The 26,679-nt window shown below is 49.4% G+C and overlaps 1 protein-coding gene across 1 annotated transcript in view; it reads left to right on the forward strand.

Moving 5' to 3' along the window:
* Positions 1-26,679, forward strand: part of LOC136434448 (uncharacterized) — a 68,469-nt gene that overhangs the window by 17,685 nt on the left and 24,105 nt on the right. Inside the window, exons 17-34 of the mRNA XM_066427250.1 lie at positions 399-536; positions 1,915-2,128; positions 2,175-2,321; positions 5,815-6,015; positions 6,580-6,689; positions 7,591-7,681; positions 8,351-8,494; positions 8,956-9,339; positions 9,600-9,659; positions 10,421-10,616; positions 11,385-11,515; positions 12,186-12,331; positions 12,939-13,122; positions 13,568-13,665; positions 21,525-21,647; positions 21,806-21,886; positions 24,973-25,102; positions 26,439-26,589. Coding sequence (XP_066283347.1) covers positions 399-536; positions 1,915-2,128; positions 2,175-2,321; positions 5,815-6,015; positions 6,580-6,689; positions 7,591-7,681; positions 8,351-8,494; positions 8,956-9,339; positions 9,600-9,659; positions 10,421-10,616; positions 11,385-11,515; positions 12,186-12,331; positions 12,939-13,122; positions 13,568-13,665; positions 21,525-21,647; positions 21,806-21,886; positions 24,973-25,102; positions 26,439-26,589 — 2,729 coding nt within the window. The remainder of the gene's footprint in view (positions 1-398; positions 537-1,914; positions 2,129-2,174; positions 2,322-5,814; positions 6,016-6,579; positions 6,690-7,590; positions 7,682-8,350; positions 8,495-8,955; positions 9,340-9,599; positions 9,660-10,420; positions 10,617-11,384; positions 11,516-12,185; positions 12,332-12,938; positions 13,123-13,567; positions 13,666-21,524; positions 21,648-21,805; positions 21,887-24,972; positions 25,103-26,438; positions 26,590-26,679) is intronic.

A 26,679-nucleotide genomic window follows, 5' to 3' on the forward strand; every position in this document is an offset into this window, starting at 1 on the left:
GCTCTGTGGTTTGTCCCTATGCAGGCTGAACGAGATGGAGTAGGGTTAGGATGTAAGGTTTGGTACTGATGCTGACCCACCTTTGTTGCAGGTTGAACGAGATGGAGTTTATGGAGTTCTCCCCTGTGGTTCCTGTGCAGGTTAAACAAAAGTCATGTATTGTACTGTTCCTGGTAATGAGATGGGTAAGGGTTAACTTAGTAACTATGTATTTTAGGTTATGGACTGATGTTGAATCCCCTTATTTTCCCCTGCAGGCTAAATGAGATGGAGTTTATGGAGTTCTCCCCTGTGGTTCCTGTGCAGGTTAAACATGTATTGTACCGCTCCTGATAACGAGATGGAGTAGGGGTTAGGATGTAAGGTTTGGTACTGATGCTGACCCACCTTTGTTGCAGGTTGAACGAGATGGAGTTTATGGAGTTCTCTGACATCGAGAACCACGACGACTTCTACGCGCAGGAGGAGGGGCGTGTCCACGTGCAGGACCAGCGCGGCTTCTACGTCATGTACGACCACGCCCTCACCGCACTCAGGTAACCCCCATTGTCATGGTAACCCCCTGTTCTCATGGTAGCCACACATGTACGACCACGCCCTCACCGCACTCAGGTAACTATGGTAACCAGTCATGTACGACCACGCCCCCACCGCACTCAGGTAACTATAGTAACCACACATGTCCGACCACGCCCTCACCGCACTCAGGTAACTATGGTAACCACTCATGTACCACCACGCCCTCACCGCATTCAGGTAACTATGGTAACCACACATGTACGACCACGCCCTCACCGCACTCAGGTAACTATGGTAACCACTCATGTACGACCACGCCCTCCCCGCACTCAGGTAACTATGGTAACCACCCATGTACGACCACACCCTCACCGCACTCAGGTAACTATGGTAACCACCCATGTACGACCACACCCTCACCGCACTCAGGTAACTATGGTAACCACACATGTTGTCATGGTAGCCACCCATGTACGACCACTCCCTCACTTGCACTCAGCTTACGTAACCCTGGGTTGACATGGTAACCAGTGGGATAGGACATTTTGACCATAGTAACCTGTAGGATAGGAAGTGTTGCCATGTTAAGGGAGCACACCCCAGTTTATTTGGGGTTTCAATTGGAGGCTGCGCACCCTCGAGTCTAGGTACTGTCTCTTCCAGGGAAGTATTCCGAAGTAAATCAACTATGTATGGGATGAAAGCCTATCCCTTCCGCTACAGGATCAGCTGAGTTCTGTTTCTTCAACCTCTCTAATTTTGGTAAATCAGGAGACAAAAACATAATTTTCACGTCAAAAATGATGGTTAAATTTTGGCACTTTTGCGTAGGATAAAACTCGTAGAAAAAAATTTCTGGGTAGAAACGACTGATGTTGTAAGAAAGAGAAAAACCTAGCGTACAGTCGAGCCAATTATAAAGAAAATTCTAGTACTTAGATTTCTTTAATCATCCACGGCGCGAGGCATGTCAGCATGACCCACAGAATGCAACAAAGGTCAATCTCCGGCCAAGGGACATTTCACCATCAACGCGGATGGATATCCAGAAGTAAGGCTCAGATCGAAGCGCAATTTCCACCTAAAACACACCAATTCATACGCTTTTTAGCCATGCTAGTATCTAATATCAGTTCGAAGCACATTATGAGAAATCTAAACTCAAACCCAGCCCCGCGAAACGCTTTCGTCACTTTTTTGTCGCGCACTTCCGTGGACCCCGGTCGCGGAAGAACTGGGGTGTGCACCGTTAACCATTTTGAGTGGCTGTATTGTCATGGTACCAGTTCGACAGGAAATGTTGTCATGGTAAACTAGCTGTGTTGTCATGGTAACCAGTTGGACAGTGTTGTACAGAAAGCTGACCTGTGACCCTTTCATGACCCCTGACCCCAGGGAACTGGAACACGACCTCCTGCTTGTTGCGACCCATTTCATCGAGAAGGACAAGGAGAGCCGGGAGCTGCAGACCCGGACGGGGTCGGCGCTGAGGCGGCAGCAGGCGGTCGGCGTCGACCTGGCCGCGTACGCGCACGTTCCCGTGGACAGGTTCGCTGTGCTGCTCGACCTGTGGACTCACGAGGCCATGTACCTGGAGAACAAGCGACAGGTAAGCCCACCTGTACCTAACCCTGCTCGACCTGTGGACACATGAGGCCATGTACCTGGAGAACAAGCGACAGGTAAGCACACCTGTACCTAACCCTAACCTGGCCGCGTACGCGCACGTCCCCGTGGACAGGTTCGCTGTGCTGCTCGACCTGTGGACACACGAGGCCATGTACCTGGAGAACAAGCGACAGGTAAGCCCACCTGTACCTAACCCTAACCCTGCTGCTCCTGTGGACGCACGAGGCCATGTACCTGGAGAACAAGCGACAGGTAAGCCCACCTGTACCTAACCCTGCTGTACATGTGGACGCACGAGGCCATGTACCTGGAGAACAAGCGACAGGTAAGCCCACCTGTACCTAACCCTGCTGCACCTGTGGACTCACGAGGCCATGTACCTGGAGAACAAGCGACAGGTAAGCCCACCTGTACCTAACCCTAACCCTGCTGTACATGTGGACGCATGAGGCCATGTACCTGGAGAACAAGCGACAGGTAAGCACACCTGTACCTAACCCTAACCCTGCTGTACATGTGGACGCATGAGGCCATGTACCTGGAGAACAAGCGACAGGTAAGCCCACCTGTACCTAACCCTAACCCTGCTGTACATGTGGACGCACGAGGCCATGTACCTGGAGAACAAGCGACAGGTAAGCACACCTGTACCTAACCCTAACCCTGCTGTACATGTGGACGCATGAGGCCATGTACCTGGAGAACAAGCGACAGGTAAGCCCACCTGTACCTAACCCTAACCCTGCTGTACATGTGGACGCACGAGGCCATGTACCTGGAGAACAAGCGACAGGTAAGCACACCTGTACCTAACCCTAACCCTGCTGTACATGTGGACGCACGAGGCCATGTACCTGGAGAACAAGCGACAGGTAAGCACACCTGTACCTAACCCTGCTGCACCTGTGGACGCATGAGGCCATGTACCTGGAGAACAAACGACAGGTAAGCCCACCTGTACCTAACCCTAACCCTGCTGTACATGTGGACGCACGAGGCCATGTACCTGGAGAACAAGCGACAGGTAAGCACACCTGTACCTAACCCTAACCCTGCTGTACATGTGGACGCATGAGGCCATGTACCTGGAGAACAAGCGACAGGTAAGCCCACCTGTACCTTACCCTAACCCTGCTGCACCTGTGGACACACGAGGCCATGTACCTGGAGAACAAGCGACAGGTAAGCCCACCTGTACCTAACCCTGCTGCACCTGTGGACACACGAGGCCATGTACCTGGAGAACAAGCGACAGGTAAGCCCACCTGTACCTAACCCTAACCCTGCTGCACCTGTGGACACACGAGGCCATGTACCTGGAGAACAAGCGACAGGTAAGCCCACCTGTACCTAACCCTAACCCTGCTGCACCTGTGGACACACGAGGCCATGTACCTGGAGAACAAGCGACAGGTAAGCCCACCTGTACCTAACCCTAACCCTGCTGCACCTGTGGACGCACGAGGCCATGTACCTGGAGAACAAGCGCCAGGTAAGCACACCTGTACCTAACCCTGCTGCACCTGTGGACACACGAGGCCATGTACCTGGAGAACAAGCGCCAGGTAAGCACACCTGTACCTAACCCTGCTGCACCTGTGGACACACGAGGCCATGTACCTGGAGAACAAGCGACAGGTAAGCACACCTGTACCTAACCTCAACCCTGCTGCACCTGTGGACTCACGAGGCCATGTACCTGGAGAACAAGCGACAGGTAAGCCCACCTGTACCAAACCCTAACCCTGCTCGACCTGTGGACGCACGAGGCCATGTACCTGGAGAACAAGCGACAGGTAAGCCCACCTGTACCTAACCCTAACCCTGCTGCACCTGTGGACGCACGAGGCCATGTACCTGGAGAACAAACGACAGGTAAGCACACCTGTACCTAACCCTAACCCTGCTGCACCTGTGGACACACGAGGCCATGTACCTGGAGAACAAGCGACAGGTAAGCACACCTGTACCAAACCCTAACCCTGCTGCACCTGTGGACACACGAGGCCATGTACCTGGAGAACAAACGACAGGTAAGCACACCTGTACCAAACCCTAACCCTGCTGCACCTGTGGACGCACGAGGCCATGAACCTGGAGAACAAGCGACAGGTAAGCCCACCTGTACCTAACCCTAACCCTGCTGCACCTGTGGACTCACGAGGCCATGAACCTGGAGAACAAGCGACAGGTAAGCACACCTGTACCTAACCCTGCTCGACCTGTGGACGCACGAGGCCATGTACCTGGAGAACAAGCGACAGGTAAGCACACCTGTACCTAACCCTGCTGCACCTGTGGACGCACGAGGCCATGAACCTGGAGAACAAGCGACAGGTAAGCACACCTGTACCTAACCCTGCTGCACCTGTGGACGCACGAGGCCATGAACCTGGAGAACAAGCGACAGGTAAGCACACCTGTACCTAACCCTGCTCGACCTGTGGACGCACGAGGCCATGTACCTGGAGAACAAGCGCCAGGTAAGCACACCTGTACCTAACCCTAACCCTGCTGCACCTGTGGACGCACGAGGCCATGTACCTGGAGAACAAACGACAGGTAAGCCCACCTGTACCTAACCCTAACCCTGCTGCACCTGTGGACATACGAGGCCATGTACCTGGAGAACAAGCGACAGGTAAGCACACCTGTACCTAACCCTAACCCTGCTCGACCTGTGGACGCACGAGGCCATGTACCTGGAGAACAAGCGACAGGTAAGCCCACCTGTACCAAACCCTAACCCTGCTGCACCTGTGGACGCACGAGGCCATGTACCTGGAGAACAAACGACAGGTAAGCCCACCTGTACCTAACCCTAACCCTGCTGCACCTGTGGACGCACGAGGCCATGTACCTGGAGAACAAACGACAGGTAAGCACACCTGTACCAAACCCTAACCCTGCTGCACCTGTGGACACACGAGGCCATGTACCTGGAGAACAAACGACAGGTAAGCCCACCTGTACCTAACCCTAACCCTGCTGCACCTGTGGACGCACGAGGCCATGTACCTGGAGAACAAGCGACAGCTAAGCACACCTGTACCTAACCCTAACCCTGCTCGACCTGTGGACACACGAGGCCATGTACCTGGAGAACAAGCGACAGGTAAGCCCACCTGTACCAAACCCTAACCCTGCTGCACCTGTGGACGCACGAGGCCATGTACCTGGAGAACAAGCGACAGGTAAGCCCACCTGTACCAAACCCTAACCCTGCTGCACCTGTGGACGCACGAGGCCATGTACCTGGAGAACAAGCGACAGGTAAGCCCACCTGTACCAAACCCTAACCCTGCTGCACCTGTGGACGCACGAGGCCATGTACCTGGAGAACAAGCGACAGGTAAGCCCACCTGTACCAAACCCTAACCCTGCTGCACCTGTGGACGCACGAGGCCATGTACCTGGAGAACAAGCGACAGGTAAGCCCACCTGTACCTAACCCTGCTGCACCTGTGGACACACGAGGCCATGTACCTGGAGAACAAGCGACAGGTGGGCTGACATGTTCTGTCTTCTTGATGGACAGCTACCTGGAGGCGTACCTTCATGTTTTACTTGATAAGTATTTGTTTTTGTTTATTGTTTACCAAGCTGTTGGACTGCTATCTCGAGGCGTACCATCATGTTTGTTTTTTTGTTTATTGTTTACCCCAGCTGCTTGACTGCTACCTCGAGGCGTACCACCATGTATTTGATATGGCAGAGAAGCAGGAGCTAGCTGTTGTCATGACGACGGTGATTCACCAGCGGCCGCGGGTTGACTTCACGCTGGACTACTTCGTGAAGACGTACCGGGCGGAGTGCGTCGTGCTGCGGCTCCAGGCACAGCTGGTCAAGTCGGTCCTCGACAAACAGGTACGTACAGGTGGGACAGGTATGTACAGGTGGGACAGGTAAGTACAGGTGGGACAGGTACGTACAGGTGGGACAGGTACGTACAGGTGGGACAGGTACGTACAGGTGGGACAAACAGGTGCTTCTGTCTTCAAGTTTGATAACTGACATCTAGAATTTCTGTATCTAGAAATCCGAAACTCTTGAGCACCTGAACACACCGAAACAATTTCAGTTTATCTTTCAGGCTTAGTTAGTTTCAGGAAATGTTATTATCATAATGAGGAAAATATCATTGAATATCTGTTGCTTCCTTACAGAAGTTAATGAGTTGGTAGCTATGAGAGTGGAGCATTATGTTGTGTTGTGTTGTATAAAAGGTATTATTTAAATATTGTGAAACAATTCAAATGGACATTGGAGTAGAGATTTTAAGGCAATGTTGCAGTTGCCTTTTGAGTTGCCATATGTTCTGCTATAACAGATTGAGGACCAGATTGACTATGTGGGGAAGCTGAGGGTTAGGGTTAGGGCTATATTAGGTTTAGTGTGGATATGATGTTAATGTTGTTTTGTGCTGTACAGATTGAGGAACAGCGAGACTACGTGGGGAAGCTGACCGAGGGAAGAGGGTTCGAGTTCGGGCTTCCTCCTAAAATCATCCCAAAACAACCTGTGGCAATCAACTTCAGCAAGTAAGAACAAAAACACAGAAGTTTGTTGGTATTCCTGGTTCAGTGTACATGTAACAGGTCTTTCAGCATGGCATAGCCTCAAACTCACATGGCAGCATGTGTTACCGGTAATCTCTCCTAAGTCCAAAACCACAAAAATATGTCTGTACATTGGGCCAGTCTACATGCAACTGCCTTTCAGCATGTTATACAGCTGCTGCCTCAAACTCACATGGTGTAGGTCCTACATATTTCTCGACATGTGTTGTTAAAACTCTCTTTGTTGATAACAAGTTCCTAGAATGAGGAAGGTCCATGGCTCTTTGTGTGAGTTATCCTACCAAATGGTTTGTGAACATGAATTAATGATGATGTGAGAACTTTTCTAAGGCTCTGGAAATTTTGTAGTTGGATGGTACAAATCAGTAGCCTGAGTACCAACCGCCGTAGTGACCGCTGGCTCAAAAGAATTCGCTTGCTAACCACGGAGTCTGACCCCGCACGTATCCGTAACGGCTGTCTCATTATCACGTAATGAGGGGAATTCGAGCTGCGTTCGGTGCCATTTTTCGTTCCAAGGTGTCTCTATTGCCCTGTTCGGGTCCAGTTTTGAAAGAATCGCCATGGCAACAGTTCTTAGAACTTACCCGTTACGAAGAACAGTGTGGCATGGGGAGGAGCTTAGACGAATGGGGCCAATCAGCGAGTTCGTTCGAAACAAATATCTGACTAACAGCCATGACGGATACGCGCGGGGTCAGACTCCGTGGTTAGCAAGCGAATTCTTTTGAGCCAGCAGTCACTACGGAGGTTGGTACTCAGGCTAACAAATCAGCCCTTCACTGTGTAATCAGGAGTCTTCCTCAGACCCCCAGCATTGCTGCACAGTAATGTAACAATTGTTTCCCCTTTTTCGCCACAGACCCGCCCTGAAACACGTCTACATGCTGGAGTTTCACCCATCGCTAGGCGTGGCCAGTCGGATACCACACGCACTCAACCACGCCTTCTGGGTGAGTCCATTTATTCAGATGGGTGATGAACACATCGTCCATCAGTTTCAAAAGCTGTAGCTCGTCACACCCCTTCCTTGCAAAATTAGTATTGTTTGTATCTGAGTGAAACTTGTATCAGCCTCCAGTAATTTGATACTTGTTGCTTTCCCTACTTGCTTGCTACTCTTTATTAGTTTATACTTTAACTGCAATGATCACTTGTACTTGTACATGACCTTGAGTTTGACCTTGTGCTTGACCTTGCAGATGTACATGTATGTTTGACCTTGTGCTTGACCTTGCAGGTGCTGATGTGTGGCTGCCTTTGTGTTTGACCTTGCAGAAGCTGCAGATGTCCATGTGTGTCTGACCTTGTGCTTGACCTTGTAGGAGCTGCTGTCCATGTGTGTCTGACCTTGTGCTTGACCTTGCAGGAGCTGATGTCCATGTGTGTCTGACCTTGTGCTTGACCTTGCAGGAGCTGCTGTCCATGTGTGTCTGACCTTGTGCTTGACCTTGCAGGAGCTGCTGTACATGTGTAACCTTGTGCTTGACCTTGCAGGAGCTGCTGTACATGTGTAACCTTGTGATTGACCCTGCAGGAGCTGCTGTACATTGTGTGTCTGACCTTGTGTTTGACCTTGCAGGAGCTGCTGTCCATGTGTAACCTTGTGTTTGACCTTGCAGGAGCTGCTGTACATGAACAAGGCGAGTGTGAAGACGTCGACCCAGATGATCTCCTTGGAGCACCAGATCCTGGAGGCGGCGCTGAGGGAGTGGGACAAGATGGAGCCGCTCGGAGCTGCGTACTCCCCCCAGCTGCAGGCAGATGTAAGGCACTTTCACTTTTATAGCTACAGGCAGACCCAAGGCACTTTCACTTTTATAGCTGCAGGCAGACGTAAGGCACTTTCACTTTTACAGCTGCGTACTCCCCCCAGCTGCAGGCAGAGGTAAGGCACTTTCACTTTGAAATTTACAGCTGCAGGCAGACGTAAGGCACTTTCACTTTAAATTTTATAGCTGCAGGCAGACGTAAGGCACTTTCACTTTAAATTTTACAGCTGCAGGCAGACGTAAGGCACTTTCACTTTTACAGCTGCAGGCAGACGTTAGTCTCGTATCTACTTTTACAGCATTAGGCATCTCATGTAACTCACAGCTCCAGGAGTGTAGAAATGCACTTTTAATTACATTGGTCTTCTTTTTCAGAAGTTGTTGCGGAGGTCTTGTTCCTGTTTTTTCTCAGGTTTTCCCAGACATGTTTGTCTAAGATTGCCTTCCTGTTTCAGATGTTCTCAGACATGTTTGTGGACAACCCGGCGTTCCTGTGTGAGATCGGGAACGAGCTGATCGCGCAGGAGGACAGCTCCGGGGGGCAGAGGCGCACGGCTAAGGAGCGCCGCACCACCATGCTCAACGTGTGGTCCAGACTGCTGGAGGTAAGAACCATGCTCAACGTGTGGTCCAGACTGCTGGAGGTAAGAACCATGCTCAACGTGTGGTCCAGACTGCTGGAGGTAAGAACCATGCTCAACGTGTGGTCCAGACTGCTGGAGGTAAGAACCATGCTCAACGTGTGGTCCAGACTGCTGGAGGTAAGAACCATGCTCAACGTGTGGTCCAGACTGCTGGAGGTAAGAACCATGCTCAACGTGTGGTCCAGACTGCTGGAGGTACGGGTGTGGTTATATCTGGTTGCACAGTCCAGTGTATTGTGTTCCCAGTTGGTATAGCCGGTTGTTTATCATGATATCATATAAGACATTTTAATTATTAAAATGTCTTATATGATATCATAATAAACAATAGTGTTTCCTGTGAACTTTATTTTGTTTGTTTGTTGCCTAGTTTGTGGATGATGACAGATGGGTAGATCTCACAGTGAAGTTTGTTAATTTGTTTGTTTATGAGTAAATTTGTTTGTTTGTTTCAGGTGGTGACGGTTCGGCATCGACTCCTGGAGGCCGCCTGGGAGTCCAGCATCCTCGCCACGGTACGGAGAAACAGATCATAAAATGATCCTTCCTGGTTCAGCTGTGCTTTTTTTGGACTCTCAAACTGTTGACAGTTTGTCACGGTAACTATGCTGGGTTGTGGTTGTACGGAGCGGAGTCTAAATGTCACAACCAGAGGGCTTCCTGTAAACATGGCGGAAATTAATGTTGTGCTCACGCTGTAGACTGGGTGACAGGTTCGTCCCCTGGCCAGTTATAAGTGCAGGCTGTGTTCTTGTTGGGCAGGGAAAGCTGAAACGTCAGAGGAATCATGTTTCGGTTGCTTCCCCAGTTGTGTAAGCAGTCGGCGTTTGAGATGGGGTTTGACGAGTACCACACCTACCTGCGCATGGTGCAGTTTGAGTTAGAGTTTAGGTTACTTGTGTGTTTGATTAGTAAGTATGATGTGCTGTACCTTGTCCTGCAGCTGTATAAGCAGTCAACGTTTGAGATGGGGTTTGACGAGTACCACACCTACCTGCGCATAGTGCAGTTTGAGTTAGAGTTCGGGGTTAAATGTGTTTGTTGTGTTCCACAGTTGTATAAGCAGTCAGCGTTTGAGATGGGGTTTGATGAGTACCACACCTACCTGCGCATGGTGCAGTTTGAGTTAGAGTTCGGGGTTAAATGTGTTTGTTGTGTTCCACAGTTGTATAAGCAGTCAGCGTTTGAGATGGGGTTTGATGAGTACCACACCTACCTGCGCATGGTGCAGTTTGAGTTAGGGTTCAGGGTTTAATGTGTTTGTTGTGTTCCCCAGCTTTATAAGCAGTCAGCGTTTGAGATGGGGTTTGATGAGTACCACACCTACCTGCGGATGGTGCAGTTTGAGTTCGCCTCGCGGAAAGACAACATCGACACCGGCCCCATCTTCATCACCGCTCTCATGGAGGACGAGTCGATCGCCGACAGGTCCGTCTCTTCAGCTGTTCTACACCAGTCTGCTGATTTGACCAGTGTGTATGTCTGTGTGTGTGTATGTGTGTGTGTGTGTGTCTGTGTGTGTGTGTGTCTGTGTGTGTGTGTGTGTGTGTGTGTGTGTTTGTGTGTGTGTACATGTATGTGTGTGTGTGTGTGTCTGTGTGTGTGTGTGTGTGTGTGTGTGTTTGTGTGTGTGTATGTGTGTGTGTGTGTGTCTGTGTGTGTGTGTGTCTGTGTGTCTGTGTGTGTGTGTGTCTGTGTGTGTGTGTGTGTGTGTGTGTGTTTGTGTGTGTGTACATGTATGTGTGTGTGTCTGTGTGTGTGTGTGTGTGTGTGTGTGTTTGTGTGTGTGTATGTGTGTGTGTGTGTGTCTGTGTGTGTGTGTGTGTGTGTGTCTGTGTGTGTCTGTGTGTGTGTGTGTGTTTGTGTGTGTGTGTGTATGTGTGTGTGTGTGTGTGTGTATGTGTGTCTGTATGTCTGTGTGTGTGTGTGTGTGTGTGTGTGTGTGTGTATGTCTGTGTGTGTGTGTGTGTGTGTGTGTGTGTGTGTGTGTGTGTGTGTATGTGTACACGTGCTTGTATGTGAGCTACACTGTGTGTTTGTCTCTGTGTATATTATGCGTTTCTGTGATTCGAAATATGTGTTGCCAAACGTCCTCAGTGCTGCTGGTTATTTCCTGTTGGACTGGAAGGTTGCAAAGTAGTATAGGCAAGGGGGCGAAGTCTGCCATTTCTGACTGGCTTGTTCCATGTGTAGGTACCTCCCCATATGTGTTTGCGTGTGTGTGTGTGTGTTCATGTAAGTGTGTGTATTTATGATTGACACCTCCCCCATGTTCAGGTACCTCCCCGGCTCCCTGCCCCTGGCGATCCATGAGCTGGATGAGAAGCATCTCGGCATGTTCTCCTTCAGGACCAAGGAAGCCATTGTCAAGGTCAGTCCTTCTATAATCAAGGTCAGTCCTTCTATAATCAAAGTTAGTCCTTCTCTAATCAAGATCAGATCTAATCTAATCTTATCAAGGTCAGATCTTGTCAAGGTCGGTTTAACTTTTCATTCAATTATTCATCAATGATCACATGAGAACTTGCTGCTCACCAAAGGACGCTTCATTGACATCATAATGATTGGCACATCCAGCCCAGGTCGTCCATAGGAACGCCCTGCTGTGTGCTGGTTGCTATAGTTACAGTAATGATTGACATGTTGCCCTGTACAGCTGATGACGGGGACGGCCCTGGATAACCTGCAGGTCGTGCTGCTGTGCCAGGTCGTCCATAGGAACGCCCTGCTGTGTGCTGGTTGCTATAGTTACAGTAATGATTGACATGTTGTCCTGTACAGCTGATGACGGGGACAGCCCTGGATAACCTGCAAGTCGTGCTGCTGTGCCAGGTGGTCCATAGGAACGCCCTGCTGTGTGCTGGTTGCTATAGTTACAGTAATGATTGACATGTCGCCCTGTCCTGTACAGCTGATGACGGGGACAGCCCTGGATAACCTTCAGGTCGTGCTGCTGTGCCAGGTCGTCCATAGGAACGCCCTGCTGTGTGCTGGTTGCTATAGTTACAGTAATGATTGACATGTCGCCCTGTCCTGTACAGCTGATGACGGGGACAGCCCTGGATAACCTGCAGGTCGTGCTGCTGTGCCAGGTCGTCCATAGGAACGCCCTGCTGTGTGCTGTGCAGCAGGCAAACGTCTGCTGGCAGCAGAAGGACTTCAGCAAGGGAGATGCGGAGAGCAGGAGGTGGGGATGGCTTCTATTATAGATACTCATCAGATTAAGACAAACAGACCAACTTCAGGAACAGAGAAACTGGTCTCCGACCCCGGTCAACTCTAAAATGTTATCGCTGACAGCGACCACGGCCCTAGTAACCCCTAAGATGGGTACATCTGTGATCCCTAAGACAAACAGAGTGATCCTAAAGATGTTGTCCTTGCCCTCACAGCGGCACCAAGTCGCCCACGGAGACCCTGAGACTTAACGGCCCTAGTAACGCCTAAGATGCATAGATCTGTGACCCTTAAGACAAACAGAGTAACCCCTAAGACGTTGTTGTTGTCCTCTCAGCGGCACCAAGTCCCCCACGGAGACCACCTAAGATGCATAGATCTGTGACCCTTAAGACAAACAGAGTAACCCCTAAGACAGAGTGACCCCTAAGACGTTGTCCTTGCCCTCACAGCGGCACCAAGTCCCCCACGGAGACCCTGAGACTACGGCCGTAGTAACCCCTAAGATGCATAGATCTGTGCCCCTTAAGACCATCAGAGTAACCCCTAAGATGCATAGATCTGTGACCCTTAAGACCATCAGAGTGACCCCTAAGACGTTGTTGTTGCCCTCACAGCGGCACCAAGTCCCCCACGGAGACGCTGAGCCTGCACAGCTCCCTGACGGCGACCACGGCCTTGTCGGCGGGAGGGGGCCTCGGGGTGGGCGGCTCCGCCTCCGCCTTCGCCGCCAAACTCCGCTCCAAGATGGACAAGGAGAAACGATCTCCCGAGGCCTTCATATCCCTGCAGCTGGAGAAGGTGGGAGAGTGTGTGTGTCTTTACATGTGTGTTTACATGTGTGTGTTTACATGTGTGTGTTTACATGTGTGTTTACATGTGTGTTTACATGTGTGTTTACATTTGTGTGTTGTTGTTGTTGTGGCTGTAGTTGTTATAAGAGCTATATTTCCCACCCTTGCAGGCCCCGTGCCGAGACCTGATGCTGAATGCTTGCTGTAGTTGTTGATGTTGTTGTAGTTGTTGTAACAGTTCTATTTGCCCTGTGCCCCTTGCAGGCCCCGTGCCGAGACCTGATGCTGAATGCTTGCTGTAGTTGTTGATGTTGTTGTAGTTGTTGTAACAGTTCTATTTGCCCTGTGCCCCTTGCAGGCCCCGTGCCGGGACCTGATGCTGAATGCTTGCTGTAGTTATTGATGTTGTTGTAGTTGTTGTAATAGTTCTTTTTGCCCTGTGCCCCTTGCAGGCCCCGTGCCGAGACCTGATGCTGAACGAGTTCCTACAGAAGAAGACGGCCATGTCCACCATCCTCAAGAACCCAGAGGAGGTCGCAAAACTGAAAAGGTACGGATTCCTAGAGACCCATCACACAACACAGTCAACAGAGACCCATCACACAACTCAGTCAACACAAACCCATCACACAACAGTCAACACAAACCCATCACACAACTCAGTCAACACAAACCCATCACACAACACAGTCAACACAAACCCATCACACAACTCAGTCAACACAAACCCATCACACAACTCAGTCAACACAAACCCATCACACAACAGTCAACACAAACCCATCACACAACTCAGTCAACACAAACCTATCACACAACTCAGTCAACACAAACCCATCACACAACTCAGTCAACACAAACCCATCACACAACAGTCAACAAAAACCCATCACACAACACAGTCAACACAAACCCATCACACAACTCAGTCAACACAAACCCATCACACAACTCAGTCAACAGAGACCCATCATACAACTCAGTCAACACAAACCCATCACACAACTCAGTCAACACAAACCCATCACACAACACAGTCAACACAAACACAAGCCCATCACACAACTTAGTCAACACAAACCCATCACACAACTCAGTCAACACAAACCCATCACACAACTCAGTCAACACAAACCCATCACACAACTCAGTCACACAAACCCATCACACAACTCAGTCAACACAAACCCATCACACAACACAGTCACACAAACCCATCACACAACTCAGTCAACACAAACCCATCACACAACAGTCAACACAAACCTATCACACAACTCAGTCAACACAAACCCATCACACAACTCAGTCAACACAAACCCATCACACAACTCAGTCAACACAAACCTATCACACAACTCAGTCAACACAAACCCATCACACAACTCAGTCACACAAACCCATCACACAACTCAGTCAACACAAACCCATCACACAACTCAGTCAACACAAACCCATCACACAACTCAGTCAACACAAACCCATCACACAACTCAGTCAACACAAACCCATCACACAACTCAGTCAACACAAACCTATCACACAACTCAGTCAACACAAACCCATCACACAACTCAGTCAACACAAACCCATCACACAACTCAGTCAACACAAACCCATCACACAACTCAGTCAACACAAACCCATCACACAACTCAGTCAACACAAACCTATCACACAACTCAGTCAACACAAACCCATCACACAACTCAGTCAACACAAACCCATCACACAACAGTCAACAAAAACCCATCACACAACACAGTCAACACAAACCCATCACACAACACAGTCAACACAAACCCATCACACAACTCAGTCAACACAAACCCATCACACAACTCAGTCAACACAAACCCATCACACAACTCAGTCAACAGAGACCCATCACACAACTCAGTCAACACAAACCCATCACACAACTCAGTCAACACAAACCCATCACACAACTCAGTCAACACAAACCCATCACACAACTCAGTCAACACAAACCCATCACACAACTCAGTCAACACAAACCCATCACACAACTCAGTCAACACAAACCCATCACACAACTCAGTCAGCACAAACCCATCACACAACTCAGTCAACACAAACCCATCACACAACTCAGTCAACACAAACCCATCACACAACTCAGTCAACACAAACCCATCACACAACTCAGTCAACACAAACCCATCACACAACTCAGTCAACACAAACCCATCACACAACAGTCAACAAAAACCCATCACACAACACAGTCAACACAAACCCATCACACAACACAGTCAACACAAACCCATCACACAACTCAGTCAACACAAACCCATCACACAACTCAGTCAACAGAGACCCATCACACAACACAGTCAACACAAACCCATCACACAACAGTCAACACAAACCCATCACACAACACAGTCAACAAAAACCCATCACACAACTCAGTCAACACAAACCCATCACACAACTCAGTCAACACAAACCCATCACACAACTCAGTCAACACAAACCCATCACACAACTCAGTCAACACAAACCCATCACACAACTCAGTCAACACAAACCCATCACACAACTCAGTCAACACAAACCCATCACACAACAGTCAACACAAACCCATCACACAACACAGTCAACACAAACCCATCACACAACTCAGTCAACACAAACCCATCACACAACTCAGTCAACACAAACCCATCACACAACTCAGTCAACACAAACCCATCACACAACTCAGTCAACACAAACCCATCACACAACAGTCAACACAAACCCATCACACAACAGTCAACACAAACCCATCACACAACACAGTCAACAAAAACCCATCACACAACTCAGTCAACACAAACCCATCACACAACTCAGTCAACACAAACCCATCACACAACTCAGTCAACACAAACCCATCACACAACTCAGTCAACACAAACCCATCACACAACTCAGTCAACACAAACCCATCACACAACTCAGTCAATACAAACCCATCACACAACTCAGTCAACACAAACCCATCACACAACACAGTCAACACAAACCCATCACACAACACAGTCAACACAAACCCATCACACAACTCAGTCAACACAAACCCATCACACAACTCAGTCAACAGAGACCCATCACACAACTCAGTCAACACAAACCCATCACACAACTCAGTCAACACAAACCCATCACACAACTCAGTCAACACAAACCCATCACACAACTCAGTCAACACAAACCCATCACACAACAGTCAACACAAACCCATCACACAACACAGTCAACAAAAACCCATCACACAACTCAGTCAACACAAACCCATCACACAACTCAGTCAACAGAGACCCATCACACAACTCAGTCAACACAAACCCATCACACAACTCAGTCAACACAAACCCATCACACAACTCAGTCAACACAAACCCATCACACAACTCAGTCAACACAAACCCATCACACAACAGTCAACACAAACCCATCACACAACACAGTCAACAAAAACCCATCACACAACTCAGTCAACACAAACCCATCACACAACTCAGTCAACACAAACCCATCACACAACTCAGTCAACACAAACCCATCACACAACTCAGTCAACACAAACCCATCACACAACTCAGTCAACACAAACCCATCACACAACTCAGTCAACACAAACCCATCACACAACAGTCAACACAAACCCATCACACAACACAGTCAACAAAAACCCATCACACAACTCAGTCAACACAAACCCATCACACAACTCAGTCAACACAAACCCATCACACAACTCAGTCAACACAAACCCATCACACAACTCAGTCAACACAAACCCATCACACAACTCAGTCAACACAAACCCATCACACAACTCAGTCAGCACAAACCCATCACACAACTCAGTCAACACAAACCCATCACACAACTCAGTCAACACAAACCCATCACACAACTCAGTCAACACAAACCCATCACACAACGCAGTCAACACAAACCCATCACACAACAGTCAACAAAAACCCATCACACAACACAGTCAACACAAACCCATCACACAACACAGTCAACACAAACCCATCACACAACTCAGTCAACACAAACCCATCACACAACTCAGTCAACAGAGACCCATCACACAACTCAGTCAACACAAACCCATCACACAACTCAGTCAACACAAACCCATCACACAACTCAGTCAACACAAACCCATCACACAACTCAGTCAACACAAACCCATCACACAACAGTCAACACAAACCCATCACACAACACAGTCAACAAAAACCCATCACACAACTCAGTCAACACAAACCCATCACACAACTCAGTCAACACAAACCCATCACACAACTCAGTCAACACAAACCCATCACACAACTCAGTCAACACAAACCCATCACACAACTCAGTCAACACAAACCCATCACACAACTCAGTCAATACAAACCCATCACACAACTCAGTCAACACAAACCCATCACACAACTCAGTCAACAGAGACCCATCACACAACTCAGTCAACACAAACCCATCACACAACTCAGTCAACACAAACCCATCACACAACTCAGTCAACACAAACCCATCACACAACTCAGTCAACACAAACCCATCACACAACTCAGTCAACACAAACCCATCACACAACTCAGTCAACACAAACCCATCACACAACTCAGTCAACACAAACCCATCACACAACTCAGTCAACACAAACCCATCACACAACAGTCAACACAAACCCATCACACAACACAGTCAACAAAAACCCATCACACAACTCAGTCAACACAAACCCATCACACAACTCAGTCAACACAAACCCATCACACAACTCAGTCAACACAAACCCATCACACAACTCAGTCAACACAAACCCATCACACAACTCAGTCAACACAAACCCATCACACAACTCAGTCAACACAAACCCATCACACAACTCAGTCAACACAAACCCATCACACAACGCAGTCAACACAAACCCATCACACAACAGTCAACAAAAACCCATCACACAACACAGTCAACACAAACCCATCACACAACACAGTCAACACAAACCCATCACACAACTCAGTCAACACAAACCCATCACACAACTCAGTCAACAGAGACCCATCACACAACTCAGTCAACACAAACCCATCACACAACTCAGTCAACACAAACCCATCACACAACTCAGTCAACACAAACCCATCACACAACGCAGTCAACACAAACCCATCACACAACGCAGTCAACACAAACCCATCACACAACAGTCAACACAAACCCATCACACAACACAGTCAACACAAACCCATCACACAACTCAGTCAACACAAACCCATCACACAACAGTCAACAAAAACCCATCACACAACTCAGTCAACACAAACCCATCACACAACTCAGTCAACACAAACCCATCACACAACTCAGTCAACACAAACCCATCACACAACAGTCAACACAAACCCATCACACAACACAGTCAACACAAACCCATCACACAACACAGTCAACACAAACCCATCACACAACTCAGTCAACACAAACCCATCACACAACAGTCAACACAAACCCATCACACAACACAGTCAACACAAACCCATCACACAACTCAGTCAACACTAACCCATCACAACACAGTCAACACAAACCCATCACACAACTCAGTCAACACAAACCCATCACACAACTCAGTCAACACAAACCCATCACACAACTCAGTCAACACAAACCCATCACACAACAGTCAACACAAACCCATCACACAACAGTAAACACAAACCCATCACACAACTCAGTCAACACAAACCCATCACACAACTCAGTCAACACAAACCCATCACACAACTCAGTCAACACAAACCCATCACACAACTCAGTCAACACAAACCCATCACACAACAGTCAACACAAACCCATCACACAACTCAGTCAACACAAACCCATCACACAACTCAGTCAACACAAACCCATCACACAACTCAGTCAACACAAACCCATCACACAACTCAGTCAACACAAACCCATCACACAACTCAGTCAACACAAACCCATCACACAACTCAGTCAACACAAACCCATCACACAACTCAGTCAACACAAACCCATCACACAACTCAGTCAACAGAGACCCATCACACAACTCAGTCACACAAACCCATCACACAACTCAGTCAACACAAACCCATCACACAACTCAGTCAACAGAGACCCATCACACAACTCAGTCAACACAAACCCATCACACAACTCAGTCAACAGAGACCCATCACACAACTCAGTCAACACAAACCCATCACACAACTCAGTCAACACAAACCCATCACACAACTCAGTCAACACAAACCCATCACACAACTCAGTCAACACAAACCCATCACCCAACTCAGTCAACACAAACCCATCACACAACTCAGTCAACACAAACCCATCACACAACTCAGTCAACACAAACCCATCACACAACTCAGTCAACACAAACCCATCACACAACTCAGTCAACACAAACCCATCACACAACTCAGTCAACACAAACCCATCACACAACTCAGTCAACACAAACCCATCACACAACTCAGTCAACACAAACCCATCACACAACTCAGTCAACACAAACCCATCACACAACTCAGTCAACACAAACCCATCACACAACTCAGTCAACACAAACCCATCACACAACAGTCAACACAAACCCATCACACAACTCAGTCAACACAAACCCATCACACAACTCAGTCAACACAAACCCATCACACAACTCAGTCAACACAAACCCATCACACAACTCAGTCAACAGAGACCCATCACACAACTCAGTCAACACAAACCCATCACACAACTCAGTCAACACAAACCCATCACACAACTCAGTCACACAAACCCATCACACAACTCAGTCACACAAACCCATCACACAACTCAGTCAACAGAAACCCATCACACAACTCAGTCAACACAAACCCATCACACAACACAGTCAACACAAACCCATCACACAACTCAGTCAACACAAACCCATCACACAACTCAGTCAACACAAACCTATCACACAACTCAGTCAACACAAACCCATCACACAACTCAGTCAACACAAACTCATCACACAACTCAGTCAACACAAACCCATCACACAACTCAGTCAACACAAACCCATCACACAACTCAGTCAACACAAACCCATCACACAACTCAGTCAACACAAACTCATCACACAACTCAGTCAACACAAACCCATCACACAACTCAGTCAACACAAACCCATCACACAACTCAGTCAACACAAACCCATCACACAACTCAGTCAACACAAACCCATCACACAACTCAGTCAACACAAACCCATCACACAACTCAGTCAACACAAACCCATCACACAACTCAGTCAACACAAACCCATCACACAACTCAGTCAACACAAACCCATCACACAACTCAGTCAACACAAACCCATCACACAACTCAGTCAACACAAACCCATCACACAACTCAGTCAACACAAACCCATCACACAACTCAGTCAACACAAACCCATCACACAACAGTCAACACAAACCCATCACACAACTCAGTCAACACAGACCCATCACACACAACTCAGTCAACACAAACCCATCACACAACTCAGTCAACAGAAACCCATCACACAACTCAGTCAACACAAACCGAATGACTTCATGACATCTGTATCTTTGGGCCTGACTTTTTGAAATGAACTAAAAGAAAATTACTTTTGATTTGAAACTTTAAGTGAGCTCAGCACAAAGATATCATGCATTTGTACATGACTCTAATATCCCCCTCCACAGAGCCTTGCTGACGACGTTTTGCCAGAGGTTCCACCAGCGTTTGCTGCAGTACTCCCTCCCCCCACACACAGCCTTACTGACTCTCCCCTCCCTCCCCACACAGAGCCTTACTGACGACGTTTTGCCAGAGGTTCCACCAGCGTTTGCTGCAGTACTCCCTCCCCCCACACACAGAGCCTTACTGACTCTCCCCTCCCCACACAGAGCCTTACTGACTCTCCCCTCCCCACACAGAGCCTTACTGACTCTCCCCTGCCTCCCCACACAGAGCCTTACTGACTCTCCCCTCCCCACACAGAGCCTTACTGACTCTCCCCTCCCTCCCCACACAGAGCCTTACTGACTCTCCCCTCCCTCCCCACACAGAGCCTTACTGACTCTCCCCTCCCTCCCCACACAGAGCCTGACTCTCCCCTCCCCACACAGAGCCTTACTGACTCTCCCCTCCCCACACAGAGCCTTACTGACTCTCCCCTGCCTCCCCACACAGAGCCTTACTGACTCTCCCCTCCCCACACAGAGCCTTACTGACTCTCCCCTGCCTCCCCACACAGAGCCTTACTGACTCTCCCCTGCCTCCCCACACAGAGCCTTACTGACTCTCCCCTGCCTCCCCACACAGAGCCTTACTGACGACGTTTTGCCAGAGGTTCCACCAGCGCGTGCTGCAGTACTCCCTCCGGAGCCAGATCATCGCCTACATCAACAGCCTGGTGGCTCTGCTCGAGGAGTTCCCTGATATCAAGTACGTTACTAGTTTATATAAATATCGGCATGTAAGCTTATCAGCATCATCGCTCATCATACTTCAATCAGTCTTTATTTACAGTCTGATGTTCAGAATGACATTTATTGCTTTGGACCATGATGACTGGCTGAATGCGACGTGTTTGTCTTCTGCAGGGAGAACTACTTCCAGGTCGGCGCCGCCAACGAGCGGAAAACTGACCAGGACGATGTGCCGGGGCTGGTGCCGGATGCCAGGTCAGCAGTCCTTGGGACACTGTTGTTTGTACCGCTCAAAAGTCTTTCAATGTACATGTATGTACTGCAGGGTGTTAGTGTACCTCAGGGCTTGGTCATGGGACCACTGTTGCTGGTACTGCAGGGTGTTAGTGTACCTCAGGGCTTAGTCCTGGGACCACTGTTGCTGGTACTGCAGGGTGTTAGTGTACCTCAGGGCTTAGTCTGGGACCACTGTTGCTGGTACTGCAGGGTGTTAGTGTACCTCAGGGCGTAGTCCTGGGACCACTGTTGCTGGTACTGCAGGGTGTTAGTGTACCTCAGGGCTCAGTCTGGGACCACTGTTGCTGGTACTGCAGGGTGTTAGTGTACCTCAGGGCTTAGTCCTGGGACCACTGTTGCTGGTACTGCAGGGTGTTAGTGTACCTCAGGGCTTAGTCTGGGACCACTGTTGCTGGTACTGCAGGGTGTTAGTGTACCTCAGGGCGTAGTCCTGGGACCACTGTTGCTGGTACTGCAGGGTGTTAGTGTACCTCAGGGCTCAGTCTGGGACCACTGTTGCTGGTACTGCAGGGTGTTAGTGTACCTCAGGGCTTAGTCCTGGGACCACTGTTGCTGGTACTGCAGGTTGTTGGTTTACCTCAGGGCTCAGTCCTGGGACCACTGTTGTGTGTACTGCAGGGTGTTGGTGTACCTCAGGGCCTGGTCCTGGGACCACTGTTGTGTGTACTTTAGGGTGTTAGTGTACCTCAGGCCACTGTTGCTGGTACTGCAGGGTGTTAGTGTACCTCAGGGCTTAGTCCTGGGACCACTGTTGCTGGTACTGCAGGTTGTTGGTGTACCTCAGGGCTCAGTCCTGGGACCACTGTTGTGTGTACTGCAGGGTGTTGGTGTACCTCAGGGCCTGGTCCTGGGACCACTGTTGTGTGTACTGCAGGGTGTTAGTGTACCTCAGGGCCTGGTCCTGGGACCACTGTTGTGTGTACTGCAGGGTGTTAGTGTACCTCAGGGCCTGGTCCTGGGACCACTGTTGTGTGTACTGCAGGGTGTTAGTGTACCTCAGGGCCTGGTCCTGGGACCACTGTTGTGTGTACTGCAGGGTGTTAGTGTACCTCAGGGCCTGGTCCTGGGACCACTGTTGTGTGTACTGCAGGGTGTTGGTGTACCTCAGGGCCTGGTCCTGGGACCACTGTTGTGTGTACTGCAGGGTGTTAGTGTACCTCAGGGCTCAGTCCTGGGACCACTGTTGTGTGTACTGCAGGGTGTTGGTGTACCTCAGGGCCTGGTCCTGGGACCACTGTTGTGTGTACTGCAGGGTGTTAGTGTACCTCAGGGCCTGGTCCTGGGACCACTGTTGCTGGTACTGCAGGGTGTTGGTGTACCTCAGGGCCTGGTCCTGGGACCACTGTTGTGTGTACTGCAGGGTGTTAGTGTACCTCAGGGCCTGGTCCTGGGACCACTGTTGTGTGTACTGCAGGGTGTTAGTGTACCTCAGGGCCTGGTCCTGGGACCACTGTTGTGTGTACTGCAGGGTGTTAGTGTACCTCAGGGCCTGGTCCTGGGACCACTGTTGTGTGTACTGCAGGGTGTTAGTGTACCTCAGGGCCTGGTCCTGGGACCACTGTTGTGTGTACTGCAGGGTGTTAGTGTACCTCAGGGCCTGGTCCTGGGACCACTGTTGTGTGTACTGCAGGGTGTTAGTGTACCTCAGGGCCTGGTCCTGGGACCACTGTTGTGTGTACTGCAGGGTGTTAGTGTACCTCAGGGCCTGGTCCTGGGACCACTGTTGTGTGTACTGCAGGGTGTTAGTGTACCTCAGGGCTCAGTCCTGGGACCACTGTTGTGTGTACTGCAGGGTGTTGGTGTACCTCAGGGCCTGGTCCTGGGACCACTGTTGTGTGTACTGCAGGGTGTTAGTGTACCTCAGGGCCTGGTCCTGGGACCACTGTTGCTGGTACTGCAGGGTGTTGGTGTACCTCAGGGCTCAGTCCTGGGACCACTGTTGCTGGTACTGCAGGGTGTTAGTGTACCTCAGGGCTCAGTCCTGGGACCACTGTTGCTGGTACTGCAGGGTGTTGGTGTACCTCAGGGCCTGGTCCTGGGACCACTGTTGCTGGTACTGCAGGGTGTTAGTGTACCTCAGGGCTTAGTCTGGGACCACTGTTGCTGGTACTGCAGGGTGTTAGTGTACCTCAGGGCTCAGTCCTGGGACCACTGTTGTGTGTACTGCAGGGTGTTGGTGTACCTCAGGGCTCAGTCCTGGGACCACTGTTGCTGGTACTGCAGGGTGTTGGTGTACCTCAGGGCCTGGTCCTGGGACCACTGTTGCTGGTACTGCAGGGTGTTAGTGTACCTCAGGGCGTATTCCTGGGACCACTGTTGCTGGTACTGCAGGGTGTTATTGTACCTCAGGGCTCAGTCTGGAACCACTGTTGCTGGTACTGCAGGGTGTTAGTGTACCTCAGGGCTTAGTCCTGGGACCACTGTTGCTGGTACTGCAGGTTGTTGGTTTACCTCAGGGCTCAGTCCTGGGACCACTGTTGCTGGTACTGCAGGGTGTTGGTGTACCTCAGGGCCTGGTCCTGGGACCACTGTTGCTGGTACTGCAGGGTGTTAGTGTACCTCAGGGCTTAGTCTGGGACCACTGTTGCTGGTACTGCAGGGTGTTAGTGTACCTCAGGGCTCAGTCCTGGGACCACTGTTGTGTGTACTGCAGGGTGTTGGTGTACCTCAGGGCCTGGTCCTGGGACCACTGTTGTGTGTACTGCAGGGTGTTAGTGTACCTCAGGGCCTGGTCCTGGGACCACTGTTGCTGGTACTGCAGGGTGTTGGTGTACCTCAGGGCTCAGTCCTGGGACCACTGTTGCTGGTACTGCAGGGTGTTAGTGTACCTCAGGGCTCAGTCCTGGGACCACTGTTGCTGGTACTGCAGGGTGTTAGTGTACCTCAGGGCCTGGTCCTGGGACCACTGTTGCTGGTACTGCAGGGTGTTGGTGTACCTCAGGGCTTAGTCTGGGACCACTGTTGTGTGTACTGCAGGGTGTAACTCAGAGGACCACTGTCCCCTGTACTGCATGAAAGTCATACATATATATCATGTACTGCAGGGTGATGAAGAAGCGCCCACGGCGGATCCTGTCGGCTGATGGAACAGCCCTGGTCAACCTGTGGTTCATCCCGCATCACTCCGAGGTCCTCGTCATGTTCAAGTCCGCAGAGGAGGAAACATGCACAAAGGTATGTACACACCTGCGCAAAGGTGAGTACAGCACACCTGCACAAAGGTGAGTACAGCACACCTGTGCAAAGGTACGCTGTGTTGGCCCAACACACTTGCAAGTAAGGTAGGCTAGCGTGCTGTATAACACGTTTGTGTGTTTTGGCGTTCAGATGTGAACAGATATGAACCGAGGCTGAATGACATCGGTACTACTTTTAGCCCAAGCAAAACTGACAGGATTTCTATGTGTCATTCTTGAGCCCATTACCTTTAGTAAAGCTACATGTAGCCCACCATTAGTAGTAGCATGTAGTATCCAATATTTGTATCCACCATGCAGACTGTATGTAGAATGTTACATGTAGCCGTTCCATTTAGTAAAGCTAGCCCACCATGCAGACTGTATATGTAGAATGTTACATGTAGCCGTTCCATTTAGTAAAGCTAGCCCACCATGCAGACTGCATGTAGAATGTTACATTTAGCCGTTCTGTTCATGACATTGTCATCTTCAGCTTCTCCTGTGTTGCTCTTCATCGACCATTTCTGCCTTTCTAAAGTTTTTACCATCGATGCTACAATGATAGGTTCATCTTCAACTTCTCCTGTGTTGCTCTTCATCGACCATTTCTGCCTTTCTAAAGTTTTTACCATCGATGCTACAATGATAGGTTCATCTTCAACTTCTCCTGTGTTGCTCTTCATCGACCATTTCTGCCTTTCTAAAGTTTTTACAATCGATGCTACAATGATAGGTTCATCTTCAGCTTGTCTTGTGTTGCTCTTCATTGACCATTTCTGCCTTTCTAAAGTTTTTACAATCGATGCTACAATGATAGGTTCATCTTCAGCTTCTCTTGTGTTGCTCTTCATCGATCATTCTGCCTGTCTAAAGTTTTTACGATCGATGCTACAATGATAGGTTCATCTTCAGCTTCTCTTGTGTTGCTCTTCATCGATCATTTCTGCCTTTCTAAAGTTTTTACAATCGATGCTACAATGATAGTTTCATCTTCAGCTTCTCTTGTGTTGCTCTTCATCGATCATTTCTGCCTTTCTCAAGTTTTTACAATCGATGCTACAATGATAGGTTCATCTTCAGCTTCTCTTGTGTTGCTCTTCATCGATCGGTTCTGCCTTTCTAAAGTTTTTACAAGCGATGCTACAATGAAAGGTTCATCTTCAGCTTGTCTTGTGTTGCTCTTCATCGATCATTTCTGCCTTTCTAAAGTTTTTACAATCGATGCTACAATGATAGGTTCAGCTTCTGTTGTGTTGCTCTTCATCGATCATTTCTGCCTTTGTAAAGTTTTTACAATCGATACTACAATGATAGTTCCCCCCCCCCCACAGAGCCTGCGTCTGACCCTGAGAATCGTGTCCATGCTGCACGACATCTGCCACTACCTCTGCGCGCACTCCAAGCTGGGCAGCAACACCGCCATGGCCGGGTCAGAGCCCCGCGGCTTCGTCACAGCCGAGTGGGGAGGCGTCGAGGGCATTGGTAAGGGGCCTGGGAGATTTTGATATCGCATAAGGAACCTTTAACTTAAGGTATTGCACAGGGCTGAGTAAGGTATTGCACAGGGCTGAG

Source organism: Branchiostoma lanceolatum, chromosome 5, assembly GCF_035083965.1.
Source record: "Branchiostoma lanceolatum isolate klBraLanc5 chromosome 5, klBraLanc5.hap2, whole genome shotgun sequence".
NCBI lineage: Eukaryota > Metazoa > Chordata > Leptocardii > Amphioxiformes > Branchiostomatidae > Branchiostoma > Branchiostoma lanceolatum.